Source organism: Microcaecilia unicolor, chromosome 2 (genome assembly GCF_901765095.1).
Source record: "Microcaecilia unicolor chromosome 2, aMicUni1.1, whole genome shotgun sequence".
Taxonomy (NCBI): Eukaryota; Metazoa; Chordata; class Amphibia; order Gymnophiona; family Siphonopidae; genus Microcaecilia; species Microcaecilia unicolor.
In genome coordinates this window covers 402,056,982-402,079,348 of record NC_044032.1, presented here as the reverse complement: position 1 = coordinate 402,079,348, position 22,367 = coordinate 402,056,982, and the positions used below count along the sequence as shown (strand labels likewise).

The 22,367-nt window shown below is 45.5% G+C and overlaps 1 protein-coding gene across 1 annotated transcript in view; it reads right to left on the bottom strand.

Annotated features, from left to right (window-relative positions):
* Positions 1-19,382, bottom strand: part of GRSF1 (G-rich RNA sequence binding factor 1) — a 98,521-nt gene extending 79,139 nt beyond the window's left edge. The window contains exons 1-4 of the mRNA XM_030190636.1: positions 19,201-19,382; positions 11,407-11,569; positions 8,656-8,811; positions 1,223-1,369 (exon numbers count right to left, since the gene is read on the bottom strand). Coding sequence (XP_030046496.1) covers positions 1,223-1,369; positions 8,656-8,811; positions 11,407-11,569; positions 19,201-19,335 — 601 coding nt within the window. The 5' untranslated portion in view covers positions 19,336-19,382. The remainder of the gene's footprint in view (positions 1-1,222; positions 1,370-8,655; positions 8,812-11,406; positions 11,570-19,200) is intronic.
* Positions 19,383-22,367: the final 2,985 nt, after the last annotated feature.

The window sequence follows — 22,367 nt, the reverse complement described above, 5'->3', positions numbered from 1 at the left end:
AAATAAGCTGAAAAAAAAAACAAACATCAGGTCAGTATTTTCAAAGAAATTTAGCCTCATCTGTCAGAATATAGACCAGTGCTTCATTACAAAAGCCTCCCCCCTCTCTTCCAGCACTTTAGCCCACAGCAACACAGATATAAATGGTGAAAAATAATTAAAGCAGCTAACAAAGTATGGTCCAAAAGGCACCTTCAAACCTCCTCCCTGACACTACCAAAGTCAAATGCACACAACAGTATGTACACACAAATCTATACCCAGCTCCACACCATTCTGACACCAGCACCTCCTCTATCCAAACCTCATACTCCTCCACTCCAACATATACACACTCACAACTCCCCACAGACCCTCATATGCACCTGTCACACACATACCCCACAAGCCCCTCCACAAAACTGTATACTTTCTCACATATATTCTGACACCCACTACCCCACACAAATCTTAAACTCACACTTAACATCCTCAACCCCACTCACACCTACACCACTACTCCTATATAATACATACCCCAAAAACACACACTAAATTAGCTCTCACCAACCTGCACATGTATCCACATTCCCAATACCAAAACACCTCTATAACCACCCCCCCCCCAAAACCCCACCACACTCTGATATATACATACATACCAACTCCACACATTTAATATCTCCATAAATATCCATACACACAGTTATGCCCTCTCATATATACATCAATATGTCCAGCCGAAATCCCCATCCCCTCACACTCACCTGCCACCTCCAACCACCTGTTTTACAAACTTAACAAGAGAGTCAAAATGTCCTCCAGCTGCAGAATGCACATTTCCAAAAACACTAGGAGAAATATCTATTGTGGGAATAAGGTTATCAGCTCAATAAAAGGTCTGCTCTAGTCAGGAGTGGCCTAGTGTTGCTCTTTCAATGTCTAGATGTGCTCAGAAGGACAGTGCTGGACTCAAGCTCCTCTTCTTCCCCAATGGTTGTGGGGACGAACATGACTTGTAGAAACTTTCATGCCCAGGCACCTTGAAAAATAGTGAGACTGACCCTTGGCCGGTCCTTCCTAGCAGTACAGAATACTTGAGAGCCTAGCCCTGTGTCACTCTTTTTTAAGTTAATTTCTTGTTTTGGTGCATAGTCTCCATGTAATAAGTGGCCATACTTGCCATGTAGGACAAGCCCTTCTCTCTGTTAACCTGGAAAATATGCTATCAGAAATTTGGCACCTGTGAAAAACTGAGCAATGTCCTGTTCAGTGCAGTTGTAAGGGAGACCTCGGAGCCGCACCACTCCATCACTGGGAATTGAGCCTAATGAACCAGGCTGCAGGGTCTTAAGCAGAGCCTTGGCTGCCACTTCATCCACCTCATACACTGCAAGAGAAGAGGAAAGATCACTGTTCAGTATTTGGGTCAGAGATGTGAAACACTGGAACCACCAGGTGTGCAGCTGGAAAGACTCTGCAGAATAACAAAGGCCTGTATGGAGTCATACTTTAGCTGTAGGCTCACACATGCTACCTATCCCATTAAACACCATTGTTATGACCACAAAAGTTCACTGCTTCATTTTTCAGTTATCTATTCTTCACCACGCAAGCTGAAGCATATAAATAGCATACTGGCATGCACTTAAAACATCAGTACAGGTTATATTACTAAACTGAAGAGGTACTGTGAGGACTTCCAGAGCAGGAGAGAACTTCATTGGTAGTTATTTGCTGGGAAATTGCTTTTAAACTTGAGAAAGGTAGACTTAGAAGTTAAATAAGTTAACTCAGTGTTTTTATTTTTATTTAGCAAAGGCAGTTTAAGGAATAGGGTTTTGCTTGTTTAGCACTTAAAGCAGTGCTTTTTTTGTGTCGGTACAGTGAACCGGCACCTTTTTTTTCCCATGGCCAGCTCACCTCCCTGCCCTTTTTTTTTTGTACCTGAAGTCGCAGCACCAGTGGTGACTAGTGAAAGCAACAGGCTCGCCTCCTCCAGCCTTCCTTTCCCTCTCAGTGTCCCGCCCTCGCAGAAACAGGAAACTACGTCAGAGGAAGGCGCAGCGGGACAATGAGAGGGAAGGAAAGGCTGGAGTACGCAAGCCTGCTTTTACTAATGCTGCCGCCGGCGCTGTGACTTCAGGTAGAAAAAAAAAAAAAGTAAAATATTTAAATGCGTCGTGGGGCGGCAGGAACAGAAAGCAGGGCTATCAGGGAGCTAAGGGCGGGCAGGTGGAGACTGGGGTGAGTTACTGGACATGGATGGGAGGGGAGGGCAGGGAAAAGAGGAGAAGTCGCTGGACATGGATGGGAGGGGAGGGCAGGGAAAAGAGGAGAAGTCGCTGGACATGGATGGGAGGGGAGGGCAGAGGAGAAGTCGCTGGACATGGAGATGGGAGGGGAAGGCAGAGGAGAAGTCGCTGGACATGGAGATGGGAGGGGAGGGCAGAGGAGAAGTCGCTGGACATGGAGATGGGAGGGGAGGGCAGAGGAGAAGTCGCTGGACATGGAGATGGGGGGGGGAGGGCAGAGGAGAAGTCGCTGGACATGGAGATGGGAGGGGAGGGCAGAGGAGAAGTCGCTGGACATGGAGATGGGAGGGGAGGGCAGAGGAGAATCGCTAGACATGGAGATGGGAGGGGAGAGAGAAAAGTTGCTGGACATGGATGGAGAGGAGGGCAGGAGAAATGCTGGACATGGATGGAGGGCAGAGCAGGAGAAATGCTGGACATGGATGGAGGGCAGAGCAGGAGAAATGCTGGACATGGATGGAGGGCAGGGCAGGAGAAATGCTGGACATGGATGGAGGGAAGGGCAGGAGAAATGCTGGACATGGATGGAGGGCAGGGAAGAGGAGAAATGTTGGAGGAAAGGAAAAAGACAGAGGAAGGAGATGCACACGGTTGGAGGGGAAGGGAGAGAGGAGAAATGCTGGACATGGATGGAGTGGAGGGAAGAGAGGAGGAGATGCACATGGATTTAAGGGAGAGAAAAGACAGAGAAAGGAGATGTATATGGATGGAGGGGAGAGAGTTGAAATGCTGGACATGGATGGAGGGGAGGAAAGCGAGGAAGTGAGATGAACATGGACGGAGGGGAGGAGAGAGGAGAAATGCTGGACATGGACGGATGGAGGGAGGAGAGGTAAAAAGCTGGACATGGATGGATGGAGGGAGGAGAGGAAAAAAAGCTGGACATGAATGGATGGAGAGAGGAGAGGAAAAAAAAGCTGGACATGGATGGATAAGAGGGAAGGAGATGCATACTAACGGAGATGAGGGAAAGGGAAAAGAGGAGAAAAATTGCACATGGATGGAAAAAATAGGCAAAAGCTGGATCCACTCTATACCTCCTCCAGTCAAGTCCACGGAGGGCCCAGCTTTTACCTATGGATGTAGGGCAAGAAATGAAGAAGAAAGGAGGAAAGTAAATAAATAAATGGAAAGGATGCCTTGGAAACGGAGTTAAGGGAAAAGATAGAGAGCCGCAGAATCAGAGACTGGGACCAACATGATCAGCAAACAAAATCGCCAGCCAACAAAGGTAGAAAAAAATCATTTTATTTTCATTTTAGTGTTTGGAACATGTCCAGTTTGAGAATTTACATCTGCTGTCTTATTTTGCACTGGGTATACTGAAGCTTTCCAGGAAATCCAATATGTTAGCATTTAACTTTCAAAAAGGACACTTATGATAAAATTAGGCGAATGGTTAAACAGTAGCTGCAAAAGTCAAACATTTATATCAGGAGTGGATGCTGTTCAAAAATACCATCCTGGAAGCCAAGACCAGATATTCTATGTATTAAACAAGGAGGAAGAAAGGATGATCAAATGACAGTCAGCACGGTTAAAAGTGAGGTGAAGAAAGCTATTGGAGCTAAAAGAAAATCCTTCACAAAATGGAAAGATCCAACTGAAAATAATAGGAAACAGCTGTTAAATGTAAGCCACATTGAACCGAAACTCATTTTTGGATAATTGTAGGATACAAGAATTAATAAAGTCAATTGCAAAGCGCTTATAAGGAAGGCAAAAAGAGACTCTGAAAATAAGATTGCATTGGAGGCAACACATAGTAAAAACCTTTTTAGCTATATTAGAAGCAATCATTTGGACCACTAGATGACGGAGGGGTAAAAAGGGGCACTCATTGTGTTCAATTCTGGTCGCCGTATCTCAAAAAAGATATAGTGGAATTAGAAAAGGTGCAGAGAAGGGCGACAAAAATGATAAAGGAGATGGGACGACTTCCTTATGAGGAAAGGCTAAAGCGGCTACGGCTCTTCAGCTTGGAGAAAAGGCGGCTGAGGGGAGATATGATAGAGGTTTATAAAATAATGAGTGGAGCTGAACGGGTAGATGTGAAGCATCTGTTTACGCTTTCCAAAAATACTAGGACTAGGGGGCATGCGATGAAGCTACAGTGTAGTAAGTTTAAAACGAATTGGAGAAAAAGTTTCTTCACTCAACATGTAATTAAACTCTGGAATTCATTTCCAGAGAATGTGGTAAAGACAATTAGCTTAGCGGATTTAAAAAAAAGGTTTTGACGGCTTCCTAAAGGAAAAGTCCATTGATCATTATTAAATGGACTTGGGGGAAAATCCACTATTTCTGGGATAAGCAGTATAGAATGTTTTGTACTTTTCTGGGATCTTGCCAGGTATTTGGGCCCTGGTTTGGCCACTGTTGGAAACAGGATGCTGGGCTTGATGGACCTTTGGTCTTTCCCAGTATGGCAATACTTATGTACTTATGAAATAATACCATTTTATATAAGGCCATTTGGCCTGTGAGGGACAGTGGCAATGGTGCCCACAAAGGAAAGTATTCAAATTCTTTTTGAGCAATACAGTATAATTTTCCCAATAGGCCTCTGTCACCTTACTGGTCAAATAAACTCCCAAATACTTTAATTTATTCTGCACCTTCTTCAATGGAAATTGGTCACCCCAATCAGCATATTGATGTCCTCCCAGAGCCATGACCTCAGATTTGCTAAGATTGAGAGACAAGCTAGATACCGTGCCATGAGAGTGTACCAAATGCAAAAGCCTCCTCCATAATCGGGCTGGATGTGTAAGAACACCAAACAGGTCATCTGCACTTTACAACTTCCTTCCCAATAGTAAGGCCACTGACCTCTGAATCTGTCCACAGGCAGGGCCGCCGAGTGAGCCGGACTCCCTCATCGACCCCAGCAGTTCTCCAACCTGCACCTCATCAGGCACCAGCTGTTCCCAGTGTCGGCCCTTGATGAGCGCATCTGGGCCTTGCTCCTAGAGCTGCTGAATGGCCTTATACGGTGGTTTGCATCGGTATTGGGGGTGTTTGTGCTTGCCATACCTCTCATTGTGGCCGCATCTGGCCCTCAGTCTGTGGTGTTGCTGCCGGTGTTGCTTGCGGCCCAGGTGTCAACTGCCACCCAGGCCGGTACCCCCTTGACGTTGGTGGGGGAAGCTTCACTGGATTCGAGACTAGAGCTGGCATCGAGGCAGGTTTGGTCTCAACCATCCCATAGGGAGATACTGTCCATTACCGAGGAGCAGCGCTCATGGTTTTCAGAGGAAAATCCCAGATACTTCTTAGATGAGTCTTATGTATCCCCTCTGAACCTCCCCCTCCACCTGAAAGGAGACAGTCTCTCCCCGAGAGCCTTTCATTACCATCTTTTGTTAAGGAAATGGCTGATGCTATTCCATTTCCTTTGGAAGTGGAGGATGAGCCCACGGCCAAGATGCTCAAGGTCTTGGACTACACATTTCCTAAGGAGCCTGTGAGTGCCCCTCTCCACGAGGTACTCAAGGAAGTCCTCGTCAGGAACTGTGATTCCCCTCTGTCAGTCACTGTGGTGCCCTAGAAGATTGACACCCAGTATCGGATCCACAGTGAATCTGGTTTAGTTAGGGAAAGGGAAATGGGACTTGATATACCGCCTTTCTGAGGTTTTTGCAACTACATTCAAAGCGGTTTACATATATTCAAGTACTTATTTTGTACCAGGGGCAATGGAGGGTTAAGTGACTTGCCCAGAGTCACAAGGAGCTGCAGTGGGAATCGAACTCAGTTCCCCAGGATCAAAGTCCACTGAACTAACCACTAGGCTACTCTTCCACTCCATTAGGCATCATCAGTTACCTCACAATTCCATGGTGGTGGAGTCCGCTCTCAAAACAGCTAGAAGTACTAGGGGCTATGCCTTGGCGCTCCCAGACAGAGAAGCTGGAACCCTGGATTCTTTTGGGAAGAAGATGTACCAGGCTTCAATGCTCATCTCCTGTATGCAATCCTACCAGCTCTTCACGAGCATCTACTTGTGAAACTCAGTGCAACAGCTGTCGGACTTGGTGGATGTGCTCCCTCTGGAGCAGGCCGAGCCTTTTAGCCAGTTAAGCAGCAGAAGGCATGTTGAAAGTTCTTGGCCAGGGGCACTCATAACATTTTTGATGTGGCATCCATGATCTCTGCTCAAAGTATAGCAATACGTAGACTTTCATGGCTGCGTGTTTCAGACTTGGAGCACTCTGTTCAGCAACGGTTGGCGGATACCCCTTGCCAGGGGGATACCTTTTTTGGAGAGAAGGTCACTGACAAATCACAAAGCACACTGATAGTCTCTCTTCTCTCTCCCGCTGGGTCCCTTCTACATCCACCTCCTCATTTAGAAGGGTTTTTGGTAAGCCAAGGAGCAGTCCCTACTACTATTCTAGGCATAAGTACACTCTTTTGGCTCACCAGTCTATTAAGGCTCAGCCCCAGTGCGCTTGTCGTGTCAACAGTGTGCGCCAAAGACCCCTGCTGCTCCTCATCAAAGCAGGGGGTGAGCTTTTGACTAGCTCCAGCAGAGCAGAGCCACAGTAAAGTGTCCATCCTGGAGGACTTGCCGATCGGAGGGAGGGGAGGGGAGGCTAAAATGTTTTCACCCCTATTGCACTGGAACAACAGTTGATTGCACCAACACATCTATTGTACTACCTTCATAATGCATACCCTATGCGAGTGATGACTGCTGAAGCACATCCCATCTTAAAAACAATGCACCAAGGTTGGAAATGGTTTGTAGTGAAACTTCCCTCTTCCTCCACCATGTTGCTCCCTCTTTGGGGTAGTAAAAGACTTGGATCCTGATGTGACAAAGCTATATTTAAAACGTTGGTCTCAATGTGGCTTAAATTACAGTCGTGACTTAGTAATTGACATGGGATCCATTAAGTCCTTTGAACAGCTTCAGGAGGGAAGTCTGCAATCTTGTGATCGGCTTGCTTATCATCAGGTACACCACTATGTGAGTGTGCTAAATGCTTCCACTTTGAATGAAGATGCTGTGGACTTACTTTCTGAATGAACTTTTCATCTTAATAAAGATAGAGAGACTGGACACTAGTCGGTGGTCTCCTAGAACCTGGAAGACTTTTCAACAAATTTGGTCCCCAGTGTGGAATCGTTTGCCACATCATGCTCGTAGTTACCTGTTGAATTTATAATTTAAGTATTGACGTCAGAGGGGGATGCTAGGGTTTTGACCTGCTATTATTTGCTGTCAAGAAGAAACAACTTGTGCTGTCTGATCCTTTGCAGTATATGTGTGTGTGGTGGGTAGAGGATGGTGTGGGGGATGAAACTAAAATTTACCATGATGTACTGTTGTTTCCTCTTTGGGACTTTCTTTTGTTTTTGGCATTGTGTGGTTTCCATAAAGATATAAAAACAATTTTTCTTCAAATGTCTTCGTATCCAAAATCTGTAATCCACAAAGCAACTACACGATGCACAGGATGGAGACCCTGCTGGTGCTTCAATATTTCGTACGTATCCAACTTTGCCTTTAGTCACTGCCAATAGCAGCCAAAAGCCATCAAAAGCAGATTCCACAAATGCTGAGCGTGAGTCCCTTACTAAGGTGAGAGCATAATGGCGCGGCTGAAGATAACAATACAAATCCTCTGATTTCAAAGCATAAGCTCCAGGCATACCTTTTAAAAGCCTTGATCATCTAGTAGCCTTTCCAAGGCAGGAGCATCCTCAGTTGCTCCTGCCCCTGCTGGCTGTATTGTGAAAACAGCAGCAGCTGTCATTTTGGAATTGGGAATGGCATGTTGATGTGATTATGTGAGGCTGCTGTGGGAAGTCGCAGCCACCGTTTCTATAACAGTCAGCAGGGGCAGGAGCAACTCTGGATGCTCCTGCTCCAAAGAAGCCACTAGGCCACCAGGGCTTTTGAAAGGTAGGGCCAGGGAGGGTCTACCAGGGGGCGTGGGGGACAGGCTTGCAAGGGTGGGACCATGGTTTCAGTTCCAGCCAGCCAAAGCCGAGTGGCGGATTTCGGCAGTGAATTTGGTTTCAGCCTGAAACAAAACCACTGATTTTGGTTGGTCTCTGGTCCACGGATGTGTTGAGAGGATATATGTTAAAATAAGGGGAAAACCTCAGATAGTTGTGAATGAACATTCATGGTACATTCAAAACACTCACCTTCAGGTGGTGGTAGTATAGCCTTCTGGGATTTTACTACACCCTCAACTAGGCCACACTGAACCAAATAGAGCTATAAACATTTTTAACAGCAATATAAAGAGACTAAGGGCCAACACTTGTACAGGAATGCATTTATTAGTGTTATTTAACAAAAGAGAGCATGACCCACTTATACCTGTAACCAGGCTGGACATACCTTCCAAATATCTTTCGCCCAGGTAGTCACGATGCTTTCTGATAGCATTTTGCACGTCCATTTCTGTCTCCAGCTCCACTACAGCGTCTCCCTGGAGTCTGCCATCTCTATTGAAGATGAAGTGCACACCTTGTGCTCCATTCCGGATTCTGCAATCTAAAACAATATACATTTTTGGACCTGCCCTGTAATACAGTGTTTTTGGGAGAGGGTAGCAAAGCAGGTGTTCCAAATTTTTTCAGGTACATCTCCCATCTCTCCCTCAACTATATCTTTTTGTTAGGTGGGATGATTTAAAGTAGAGAGCTAATGTCAACGTCTTATGTATTCCTTTTGGCTTGAAAAGCACTTTTATTACAGTGGCATAGTGAACATCCACCAACAGTCACATAATAGCTAAATCTTTTATATGCCATGATGGTAATGGAACAGCACAGAGCAGGATGGAGCCATTACAGTGGCTTAAATATGAAAAGGTTTGGGAACCGGGTCTGGTGTGCCATGCCATAGAGGGCAGGGAGCTGGATTTATGCATTGTTGAACTCAATGGACAATTGATAGTTCCTAACATGCAGGGGGTCCTAGACAATTTAACCCGGATTTGGTGCAAGGAACCTCACTGGATCCAGAAGGCTGGATATGTTTGCAATGAAAAAGGGGGGGGGGGTAAAGGTACTGGTGGGATTGTTGTTAGGGATGGAAAGAAAACAAAAAATTAAGTAGTGGACAGGCTTCTTCTTATGACTTACTTTTGTAAGCTAATTTTATTGGTACTTTTGAAGCTGGTATACTATTTTCATTTATGGTTGAAAATAATATATATCTAAATCAATAAACTGTATCTATCACCATACATGGGTCAGAAAAATCCTCCAAAGTGGAAGAGAGATTCAGAAGGTCAAAAAATGGTTCATATTTGAGCTCACATTCTATCCTGTGCAAAACAGCAGATTTTAAAACCTGGTCCAGCATGTCCTGGGTACAGGGTCATTTTCATTATATTTTAGGGTGGATCCAGAACCACAATAAACTGAGAGGATGAGAAGACCCAGAGAGTGTGAGAAGTTCTGAATTGCTAATATACATGAACACACCCTGGACATATTCACTAGGGATATCCTGAAAACCAGACTGGTCAGATGAAGCAATGAAAAAACATAGAGGGGCCGATGCAAGTGTGCTGTTAAAGAGCAACCTACATCAGGGCTTCTCAACCCAGTCCTAGAGCACACCAAGTCCCATTGGGTTTTCAGGATACTCACAAATAATACGCATGAGATAGATTTACATACGGAGGAAGTGCGTGCCATATGCATATTCATTGTGGATATCCTGAAAACCCAATGGGACTTGGTATGCCCCGAGGACCAAGTTAAGAAGGGCTGGTCTACATGACCATTACTGACCACACAATGCAGAAAGTTTCAATGCTAAAGTTAACTTGTGCAGTAGACATTAGCACACAGTATATGTATGGTAAGGTGGTCATTGGTCAATCTGCAGCAATGAAATGGTAATGCTGATGTCTACCAAGCAAGCACAATGTGAGAAATCTACTGCTAGGTCCAATGAGGCATACAAGGGAAAGTCCCACGATCTTTAGCCCCTGCCCCAACATAGCTTTCTGCATCGGCTCAAACATTTATGGTGTCTAGTGGCACCCCCCCCACACACACACACATCCTGACTTAGAAGTAAAAAGTCCCTCTTATCCAGAAGTACCCCCAGACTCCCCCAGGGCATACCTTGCAGAGGCCAGAGCGATGCCCACTCATTCTGCCTCAGTGCAACCATCTTGGAAAAAGACAGTGCCGGACCCCATACAGTGCCTGGGATGCACCAAGCGCGGTCAGTCTGCCCAATAAGAACATTTTTCCTTTATCTGATACTGTAGGAAGTGACTACCAAATAAGGAAAAAAGTCCTTATTTTTAATTATTATTTATTACATTTGTACCCCGCGCTTTCCCACACATGGCAGGCTCAATGCGGCTTACATAATAACAATATAAAGAATTACGAAGTCTTAAGAAGAATATACAGTTTGTGGTAAACGCAAAACTAATGGGGCTAACAGATAAGATAAGCTATGTGAGGTGGAAAATACAATTTGACAGACTGACTCCGCTGGGTGCATCCCCGGATGCTCCATGTGAGGTCAGGTGCTGCCATTTTCCAAGATTACAGTGCCGAGACAGGCTTGAGACACTGGACATATTTTTATTTTTAAGTTGGGGAAAGGGGGACCAGGTCAGGAATCCAGACCCGGCAACTTCTTTTTTTTATTTCACATGTCCCCCTTCTTATTAGTGCGTGAACCCCTCATCATTCACGCACTGACAGGAAGGGAGTCATTTTTGCAGTAAGTGGTGGATTACCGCCACGATTTTAACTAAGTAATAATTTGCATGCTCTTTGATTCCACAAAAAAATACTACTGGGATGTAGTGTAAAGTCTGCTTTAGAAGCTGTGTGGTCAGTGGCTCAAATGCGTGGCTTTCTGTGTTGACTCCAGATTTAGAGCAGGAAGGGCTGATCCCAGTTCTCAGGTGCCACAACTAGGCTTGCATTACAAGAATTACATACAAAATATTAGATTCTGTATTTACATACATTTGCTGACTATCCAATGCAGATAGCCATTCTGAAAGGACCCCGAGGAACAGGAGCCCAGACTCTCTGTGCTAGTGTGTGCAAAGCCTGTTGAGGAATAGCTGTGATAGTTGCATCAGTGTGAAGTAAAGGACTGTACCAGAGAAAAAGCCAAGGATATCATCCACCGTGCAGGACCATGGCAGGCCTCGGACTCGGACCAGATACAGCTCATCCGGCTCCTCTGCATTTAGCATGGTGGCGGCACCATCATACTTGGGAAGTGGAGGGTAGTCTTCCCCTCTGTATGGAACATTTGTTTCCTTTGAAAACAAAGAGGAAGAATGGCATCAATAAACTTCCCTCTGTCTATAGCACAGGTAACCAACGGCCAACCACAGCTAACTGTAAAGCCTGTTGCTGCTGTTTAGCAATCTGTGTTGTCAATTTGGAGATATCTGATAGCTGACATTTTTTCAGTACCTAGTTTTCAACATCACAGAGGCCCCAAGCTTCCTTCCACTACTTACCTTCAAACCCTTCAACAGGACAAACACAGCTTTAGAAACATCAGAATTACTCATCTACATCAAGGAAAATCACAACTCTCCACTTTCTCCTAAACTTTGCAACCTGCTTCCTCATTTATCAGAGAGAAAAGACTTACTTAGAAGTTGCAAAATTCTGGCAGAGATGAAGATAATGTCATTTACATTTAAGATTTCAGAGGTATAGCCAATAAACAAAAACCTTGTTTCAATATATTTTCTTGTAATATATCACAAAAGAGAAAGAGAGCAATACTACCAAGTAATCTAAAACTACAAAAAATGTTGATAGCAGTTACTAACTGAACATACTGGATCCTTTTTCTTCACTAGAGTTTCTCTTATACTAAAATGTGTTTGCACTTTATGGTTTTTGCGTTTTTGTATAGTTATGCAAATGATATGTTTTTGTTTGGTTTTCATTTAACTTTACATTTTTTATTATTTTGAAGGTAAATACACGCCTTGATACAGCGATTTTTTGCGAAACTGAGGCCTCAGTCATGTTTGGAACCCATGACACTTCTTTATCTATACCTGCATGCTTCAAAGTTAAGTTCAACTTGTTATTATTAGTTCTTTTGATATGGATCCCCTCCTTTTTTTATTTTGTGGATTCTTTTAGTATCCTTTACCTTTTGAAACACAAGGGCTTTTCTGTCTGTGAGGAGAACCCCCTCCGATGTTAGAAGAGCACGACGGCTCTCAATGTGAAGCCATATATATATATATATATATATATATATTATAGGCTGGAGGTTGAGAAATAAAAATCATGTGTGACTTGTTTGGGCCTGAGCTCATGGTTACTGCGTATTAACTCCTTAATGCATTTTAGTAAACATCCCCAATGAAATAAAATGGCACTCATCTCAGTATCTTAACAGCTGGTTAGGTATCCAAGGGTAGGTTTGAAAGTCATCATGAAAAAAAACAAAATAATAAAGTCAACATTTTTCAGATTCACTGGAAAATCCACCAGATTCTTCCCAGCATATTTTGGCAAAATCCAAAGGAAACCCTATGCAAATTTCTAAAGATTTGACATACCTGAAGAATCTACTTGAAGTTACATAGCCCCCAAGCCTTTAACACAAAGGGTGACTAATTATACGCTCATTCTGCACCTGGACTAGCTTGCTACACACACTGTAACTTAGATCATCAGTTCCTTATCTCTTGCTTAACTATACAACGAACTTGCCTTGAATTTAGCTAACCATCAAATTATCCCAACTGACTGTGTACCATGTATCTTGTTCCCATCGTATACCTGCACTTGGTCCTCAGCTAAATGGTAAGCTATATTGTAGAAAATCATTAGCATCACATCCATGTTAGTCAAATGTTCTAATGAATGCTTATTAGGTGCATCATTAGTATTATGAAAAGATTGTATTAACTCTGGTACTTGAATTCCAGTGCTTTTAAATTTGTATATTTTTTGCACTGTTTCATGGTAGTTCTATTATTAGATTTTAATTTACTGTCTTCAACTTTACCTCATTTAGCACACGGACAGACACCATTCGCTGGCGCTGCTTAGTAAACTGGAGCATTGTTTATACTTGGTTATTTTACTATTGTTAAGCTGTTCACTAAATTGTACGTTTTATGTTAAACTGCACCTGCTGTAAACCGCCTTAAGTGAATCATCATAAAAGTGGTTAATAAATCTCAATACATACATAAACAAATTATAGCTAATACGTCCAAAAATGTAGTTTGTAGGGTTTTGGGGGGGGGGGTTGTTTGTTTTTTTGGAGAGTGGGGGTGTTTGTTTTTACAAAGAAATATAATGGTTCAAATATCTGAAAGCTGCCTGAAGAATGATATGTGGTAGATTTCCCTACTTAAGGCTGGTAGCTCTCCAGCATTTTTGCCAAAGCACAGTCTGCAAGGAACAGTGCATAATGTGCCCCTTCAGCAAGGGGGAAAGACTGTAAGCCTTGCTACAGGGGAAAGCAATTTTAAGGCTGGTACTTCTCATATGCCTGCTGCCAGGAAAGTCTGCACTACTAAACTCTGCCAGTAAGGCAAATGACTGCAAGAGGCTCTATTATTTACTAGTAAAAAAGGCCCGTTTCTGACACAAATGAAACGGGCGCTAGCAAGGTTTTCCTCGGAGTGTGTATGTTTGGGAGAGTGTATGTGAAAGTGACTGTGTGAGAGACAGAGTGAAAGTGTGAGTGTGTGTGTGTGTGTGTGTGTGTGTGTGTGTGTGAGAGAGAGTGAGTCTGGGTGCGAGTGTGTCTGTGAGAGTGTGTGTGTGTGTGAGAATGAGAGTGTGTGCAAGTGTGTATGTGAGACACAGTGCGAGAGAGAGTGTGTGTGTGTGTGCCAGAGAGAGTGTGTGTGAGACACAGATTCTCTGTGAGAGTGAGTGTATGAGACCAAGCGAGTGTGTGAGTGACTGTGACACATAGAGAGTGAATGTGATACAGTGTGAGACAGAGTGTGTGAGAGTGCGAGTCAGAAAGACATTGTATGTGAGAGAGAGAGTGTGTGTGACAGAGATACCTCCCTTCCTGTGTCTCTCTGGTGTCAGGCCCCCTCCCCTCTGTCTGTGGTGTCTGAGATTCCCGCCACTGCACCCAAGCAATTGGTGTGCTGGAGGAGGGGGAGGGGGGGTGTGTTGGGGGGGGGGTCAGGTTGGAAGAAGAGGGATGCGGGGGGTTCAGGAAGCGCTACCAGATGCGAGTGAGAGAGTGTGTGTGTGGGGGGGGGGGGGGTTCAGGAAGCGATGCCAGATGACTGAGTGAGTGTGTGGGGGGGGGGGCAGGGGGTTCAGGAAGCGCTGGCAGATGAGAGAGAGAGTGAGTGTGTGTGTATGGGGTTTCAGGAAGCACTGCGAGATGAGTGACAGTGTGTGTGTACGGGGTTTCAGGAAGCGCTGGCAGATGAGAGAGAGTGTATGTGGGGGGGGGGGGGGAGGGGGGTTCAGGAAGCGCTGGCAGATGAGAGTGAGAAAGTGTGTGTGTGTGTGTGTTGGAGGGGTGTGTGGGGGGGGTGTGTGTTGGGGGTTTCAGCTTGGAAGAAGAGGGGTGTGTGGGGGGGTCTGTAAGTGCTGCGAGATGAGTGTGGGGGGGGGCGGTTTATCAAGTGTTTCCACATGAGTGTGTGTGTGTGTGTATGGTGGTGGGGCTTCAGGAAGCGCTGCCAGATGAGCGAGAGTATGTGTGTGTGTGTGGGGGGGGGGGGTTCAGGAAGCGGTGCGATATGAGTGAGTGTGTGTGTGGGGGGGGGGGGGGGGGTTGCCACATGAGTGAGTGTGTATGTGGGGGGCAGAGATTTCAGGAAGCGCTGCCAAATGAGAGAGAGAGTGTGTGTGTGTGTGTGTGTGTGTGTGTGTTGGGGGGGGCGTTGAAGTGTGGCCAAATGAAAGTGAGTGTGTGTTTGGGGGGGGGGGAGGTCAGGAACCACAGCCAGATAAGTGAGTGTGTGGGGGGGGCAGGGGTTTCAGGAAGCGCTGGCAGATGAGAGTGTGTGTGTGTTGGGGGGGGGGGGGGGCGTTGAGGAAGTGTGGCCAAATAGAGTGAGTGAGTAAGTGTGGGGGGGAGGGTAAGGAAGCGGTGGAGGGGAGGAGAGAGAGAGTGTGTGTATGTGTGTGTGTTGTATGGTTCAGTTTTGGGGGGGGGGGAGGGAGGATCCTGCTTTTAAGAAGAAGTAATGAAGCGCCTCCTCCGTGCAATGCCCCCTCCCGCTGCCATCCCACCCACGGCGATGCACCCAGCCACCGCCATCCCACCCACCGTGGCCATCGCACCCACCGTCGCGTAGTTTTGCTGGCAGGGGACCCAAAATCCCGCCAGCAGAAGTCCTGTGTGTGTGCTGAGTGAGTCAGACTCCTCCAGCGATCTTCGGCGTTGCTAGCCTGTGCAGGGCGGGGTTCTGTGCGTCTGACGTCCTGCACGTGCAGGATGTCAGACGTACAGAAGCCCTGGCTGCCTGCACAGGCTAGCAACGCCGAAGATGACGCCGTAGTCAGCAGACAGGACTTGTGCTGGTGGGGTTTCAGGTCCCCCGCCGGCAAAGCAACGCGAAGGTGGGTGGCTTAGTAGGGGGTTGTTGCGGGGGGTGTTGTACCTCCTTCTTTTGACCTGCAGGTTTGGGGGGGGGGGGGGTCGGGAGGGCGGATCTACCATTATGTGGGCAGGGCTTCTAGTTTTTGAGGTTTGGCACGCGCGGGGGGGGGGGGGGGGGGGGGGGGGGGTTGGATGTCGGAACTGTGGACTCCGGAGCTTTGGAGGTGGTTTCCCTTTCCGCGGGTGGGTCGGCAGAGGGAGGAGTAGGGAAACACGCGGATCCGTTTAGTGAAATTTTTTTTTCCGCCCTCGACATCATGACGTTTGACGCGAGGGCGGGGCACGGGTCTGTGGGGTGGCTTCACCACCATGAATCCACGAACTGTTCTGGGAGTCTGAGTGACTTCAGTGATGTCAGTGTCCTCAGAACGTTGAGGGTGCGTTTTATTATAGTAGATTACATTTGTACCCCGGGCTTTCCCACACATGGCAGGCTCAATGCGGCTTACATAGTAACAATATAAAGAATTACAAAGTTGTAAGAAGAATATACAGTTTGTGGTAAACGCAAAACTAATGGGGCTAACGGACAAGATAAGCTATGTGAGGTGGAAAATACAAAATTACTCAATTTGAAGGAGGAGATTTTCAGTCAGTTCTGGCTGTCTTGAGTTCAACCATTTTATTTAATTTTTATAACAAACAAAATACAACTGGGGACAAATATATAAAACAAATAGTACAAATAAATCAACTATAGAATTGTCATAAGGGAAGAAATACTAAAATCATAATCATTTTATAAGTAGCAGAAAAACAAGCAAATCTATTGATGAGACAGTATATTAAATCTGTGAAAGATTTCAAGAGGTTTCCAAATCCTACAAATTTTATAGTATCTATTGGGGGGGTTTCCACAGCCTTAAGTTCATATTTATAGATAAGAAAAATTGTATGCCACCAAAAGATATCATTCAGAGTTGTGGCAGTCTTCCAACAACAATCATTTAGATTACAAGCGCAATTAAGGCCCTGTTTAACAAGTCACGCTAGAGGCATGTTAGAATTGTTCGCACGTGCTAACCATGTAGATACCCATAATATTCCTATGAGCATTTATACAGTTAGCATGCACTAAAAACACTAGCACACCTTAGTAAACAGGACCCTTAAAATGTCAAATATTGTTGTGTATCAGTTAACTGTAAAAAGGATGTGCTGAATTTAGGATGATGATAAGGAGCAAAATCAAATTGTTGATTTTCAGATTTTTAGATAAATTTATCATATTGTTTTAACAGAAAAGTATTACTACATGAGCAGTCAAAGATCATATGAGCTAAAATACCATCATTTTGTTTACAATGCCAGTAAAGTTTGGTATCGGCAATTTTCACTCTCCATGTTCTAACCGGAGTCTGTATTACCCTATGGGCTAGAAAATATAGACATTGGGATAGGCTAACTGATTGAATAGGTCAGTTGGCCTTATGTCAAAAAGTATTCCCAGTTTACAGTTTGATCAGTAATTTCCAGATCTTGTTCCCTGACTTTTCTAAGTCCAGGACGTGCATGAAAAGAGAACTTTAGAGTGTTGTGCGACAAACTTGCTTTCCACTAATACATTTTTTTTTTACTTAGATCACAAATAGAAGAGGTTGCTTGTATAAGACGAGAGAGAACGTGGACTGGGGGTGGGGAGGAGTGAGGGCTCAGGAGTTAACAGAGAGAGAGAAAGGGGACCACAGGGAGGGGTAGGGATTCAGGAGAGCAGGAAAAATTACTGGTACAAGGAGGGCAGAGAGAGATGTTTGAGAGGGACAGATGTTGGAAATAGGGGATGAAAAAAAACAAGGGAGACTGTGGTCATGGAGTGGAAGGGGGAAATGGTGATCATGGAGGGCAAGGGAGGGCTGGTGCCCATGGAGGGGAAGTAAACGGAAAAGAGGAGAAAACAGGAGGAGACTGTGATGGGGAAAGGGAGAAATGGTGCCCATGGAAGGGAAGGGACCCGGAGAGAAGAGAGCCAGGAGGAGATGGTCATACACACTCACACTCTCTCTGAACTCACTCTCACACTCTCATTCAGACAGGCGCACACACACACACTTTCTCTCTCTCTCTCTCTCTCACACACACACAAAATATTACCTCCTGTACTTTTACAAGACAAACAGAAGCAGGGAGAAATTTATCTCCTCCTTCCTTGACACTCTCTCTCTCACACAAAATATTACCTACTGTACTTTTACAAGACAAACAGAAGCAGGGAGAAATTTATCTCCTCCTTCCTTGACACTCTCTCTCTCTCTCACACACACACAAAATATTACCTTCTGTACTTTTACAAGACAAACAGAAGCAGGGAGAAATTTATCTTCTCCTTCCTTGACTCTCTCTTTCAGTCAGATGCATATACACACACTTTCTCTGTCTGTCTGTCTGTCTGTCTCTCTCTCTCACACACACTCTTCTCTGTCTCTCTCTCTCACACACACACACACTCTTCTCTGTCTCTCTCTCTCTCACACACACACATACTCACACCCTCTCTCTCTTAACTCACTCTCACACTCTCTCTCTTTCAGACAGGCGCACACACACTTTCTCTCTCACACACACACAAAATATTACCTCCTGTACTTTTACAAGACAAACAGAAGCAGGGAGAAATTTATCTTCTCCTTCCTTGACTCTCTTTCACACACACTTTATCTGTCTCTCTCTCACACACTCACTCCCTCTGAACTCACTCTCACACTCTTTCGGCCCGCACACATAGACTTTCTCTCCCTCTCACACACACAGACAAAATATTACAACAATAAGGGAATTACATTTCACAAATAAAAAATGTTGCCCGTTTTAATGGGCTAAACGGCTTGTTTACTATAATTGAATTATCAATTTTTACATTTGAGATTACACCAAATATTGAGGGAGTTCCAAAACATTTTTAGACATTTGTCCAATAACAGTAAGGCTTTATGAATGTCTAATAATAGTTTACTATTTATGACCTCAGGTACTATACAAGTTGGGAGTAAATGTATAACATGGAAGTTGCAACCTTGTTCAGGACAAGACCTGGCCACCAGTACGAGAAAGGAAGTGCTGCCAACTCGACCTGACCTGCCCACCAGTTTTGCCCCCGTTGCATGCCGAGTGTTTAGCTCCAATTATCCCACTACATTCCCTTAAGAACCACAACTCCGTGTATGGGAAAAAAAAAAAGGCCTCAAACCAGCCTGGACCAGGCCATTCGGCGACTCTGGACGTTGAGGGCAGAGGCAGCGCCACTACCACCCCCTCTCCGTAGCGGCCAGGCTCTTCTCCTTCCTACACATTCCTGACTTTCCTCCGGAGGCGGTGGGTCGGTACCTGGCTGTAGCTCTGAGCTGGGCGAGACAGTAACGGTGGCAACGATGACCAGCGAGAAGCAAGGGTAAACCGGTTCCCGCCGGCGCCCCGCCATAGCAGAGCGGCGAGTAACAAGCGGCAACCACGAGCCGCCATGCAGGATACAGCAGGGAGGAGGACGGCACCAAAACTGAGAGAGCCGGTCGCTCGGTCGGGATAACGAGAAATAGCGCCACCCCGAGCCCGGGAGGACCCTGCGCATCTCTCTCCGTCACCGACGGGATGGAATCGCCCACAGAGGCCTGCACAGCCGGGCTGTGGGCGGAGTCGACCTCAGAAATATTTCAACCTGTTTGAGTACTAAAGTAAACTGGTAGTAACGAGTAACAAACTAACAATTCAGCCACAATGGTACAGCGTAGGAGCCAGCAACATTCATAGCTCTGCTTGCTCATTGTTAAAGAGGCAGATTCATTATTGGAGTCAAGTGTCTCAAAATAATTGAGAGTGCTTAACACAAATTCCCCCTCCCTGGATACAATGAAGCATTTTATTCAAGGACTAGTAAACAGGCCCGTTTCTGACACAAATGAAACGGGCGCTAGCAAGGTTTCCCTCGGAGTGTGTATGTTTGAGAGAGTATGTGTGAGATTATTTTCGAACGTGATCGCCGGCCATTTCCCGACATAAATTGGGAGATGGCCAGCGATCTCGGAAAAGTGGCGAAATCAGTATAATCGAAAGCTGCTTTTTGACAGCATCGCCGCTTTCCCATCGCCTTGCTGGCGAAAGTTCAAAGGGGCGTGTCAGCGCCAAAGCGAAGGCGGGACATGGGCGGGCCGCGGGCATGGGCGTGGCTACCAGATGGCCGGCTTTCGCCGATAATAGGAAAAAAAGCGGCATTAAGCAGTATTTCACCGGGTTTACTTGTTCCTTTTCACGACCAAGCATCAAAAAGGTGCCCCAACTCACCAGATGACCACTGGAGGGAATGGGGGATGACCTCCCCATACTCCCCCAGTGGTCACCAACCCCCTTCCATACTAAACAAATTAAACTAAAACCCTTTTTTGCCAGCCTGTATGCCAGCCTCAAATGCCGTACCCACCTCCATGAAGCAGAATGTATTGTATCCTCTGACAGCCTTTCCCTGGTTGTAATGTGGCTCTGGGGTGAGTGTGACACGTTTTCTGTTAGATGTACTGCAGAGTCACATCAGCAATGCATTGTGGAGGGTAGTGGACTCTACTCCCATGGTGCTTTTCCCCCTGCTAACTGGGTCAGAGTGTGCCCTGTTTTGTTTCCGGTAGTCCATGAAATAGTGGCCATTTTTGTAAGCCAGTTTTAGATCCCTTTCATGTGTTAGCCACGTTACAGAACTTAGTTATTACCTTGAATGTGGCTGAAAGAGGGCATTGTACACCATTCTTCCAGCTCTGACCTACTGCTAATCTCAGTACCAGGGAGACTCTTTGCCAGTGGGGTATAACCTCTGATCTGCAGTTAACTGTGAGTAAACGTGCTTATTCAAATAAAGGACTTTTTCAAAGAGATTAGTCTTCAGGTGTCAACTGGTGTGCCAAGGTTATACAGCAGCAGCAAGTCCTAGAGGCCTGCGTGTATGCAGGTCCCTGGACCACTTTTAGTGGGTACCGCAGTGTACTTAAGGCAGGCGGACCCAGGCCCATCCCCCCCTACCTGTAACACTTGTGCTGGTAATGGGAGCCCTCCAAAACCCACTGTACCCACGTAGTTGCCCCCTTCACCCCTAAGAGCTACGGTAGTGTACATTTGTGGGTAGTGGGTTTTGGGGGGGGGGGTTGGGGGGCTCAGCACCCAAAGTAAGAGAGCTATGCATGTGGGAGCTTTTTCTGAAGTCCACCGCACTGACCCCTAGGGTGCCCAGTTGGTGTCCTGGCATGTGAGGGGGACCAGTGCACTACAAATGCTGGCTCCTCCCATGACCAAATGCCTTGGATTTCGCCGGGTTTGAGATGGCCGGCATTTTTTTCCATTATCACTGAAAAACAAAACCGGTCATCTCAAACCCAGCGAACTGTGGCATTTCGCCGGGCTAAACCGTATTATTGGAAAAAAAGATGGCCGGTCATCTTTTTCGATAATATGGTTCCGGCCAGCTGTAGCACCGCAGCCAACATAGATCACCGGCGACGTTCAATTATGCCCCTCCATATGTCCTTTTTAAAGAGAACATGTCCTCTTTTTGGACTTCTTCAGATATGTCTTCCAGGATTTTTAATTTTTAGGGAAATGTCCTCTTTTTCTTTTATGTGCCTATGATCAATACACCTATCCACATAATGAGAGAAACCAACTCTGGCCTATTAGTCAATGGGGTTGCTAAAGAGACAGAAAGGTATTGCTGATCCCCTCTCTGTTCCCTTGCTGGTTGAAACTGTCAAAGGAATTTTGTTTGTGCAGCACAACTTCAAGCATATGTCATGCAAAGACTTTCACACGTATCTCAGAAGCCCGGCAAAGTTGTTGAGAGTTATGTGCTCTTCTGATATGTATGCTTGGGCTCAGACTCAGTCAAACTCAAATCCCAAAGTTATTGAAAAGTAGATAGATTGTCTACTGCTGCTGTACTGTAAGTAAGTCACTGTTTTATGTGTGTTCGTTAACTAAAGGCTATGATTAGGCTATGATTAAATATTTCTGTAGCAAAGATAGCAACCATTTTTATTTTTTCTGTCCTCTTTTTTTTTTGTTGTCTCTGCAAATATGGTAACCCTAGGCCTACCCCTATGAGCCCATACTGCCACCTCTCTTCTGTGGGTGTGCTCTGGCTTGCAGAGGAGAGATCCTTCCCATAAGTCTTACTGTGCCTCTACAGAATGGTGAGTGAGGAACCAATGTAACAGGTGTGTGATGAAATAATAGTTTTGAATGGGGACAAGACTAGGGAAGAGACAGAACTTTGTATTTAAAATAACTATGTAAGCCGCATAGAGCCTGCATTGTGTGGGAAAGCGCGGGGTACAAATGTAATACTACTACTACTAATAATAATAGTAGGCAGGGCAGTCACTAGATAAAACGTGATCAGGGCAAAGGTTCTTTTTAGCACTCCCCTTTAAGGTTCATGCTTTCATACTCACAAACTGGTGATCTTTGTGTGAACAGCTGCAGTTAAGTGCTTTTGCATTTGGTATTGAAGTGAGGCC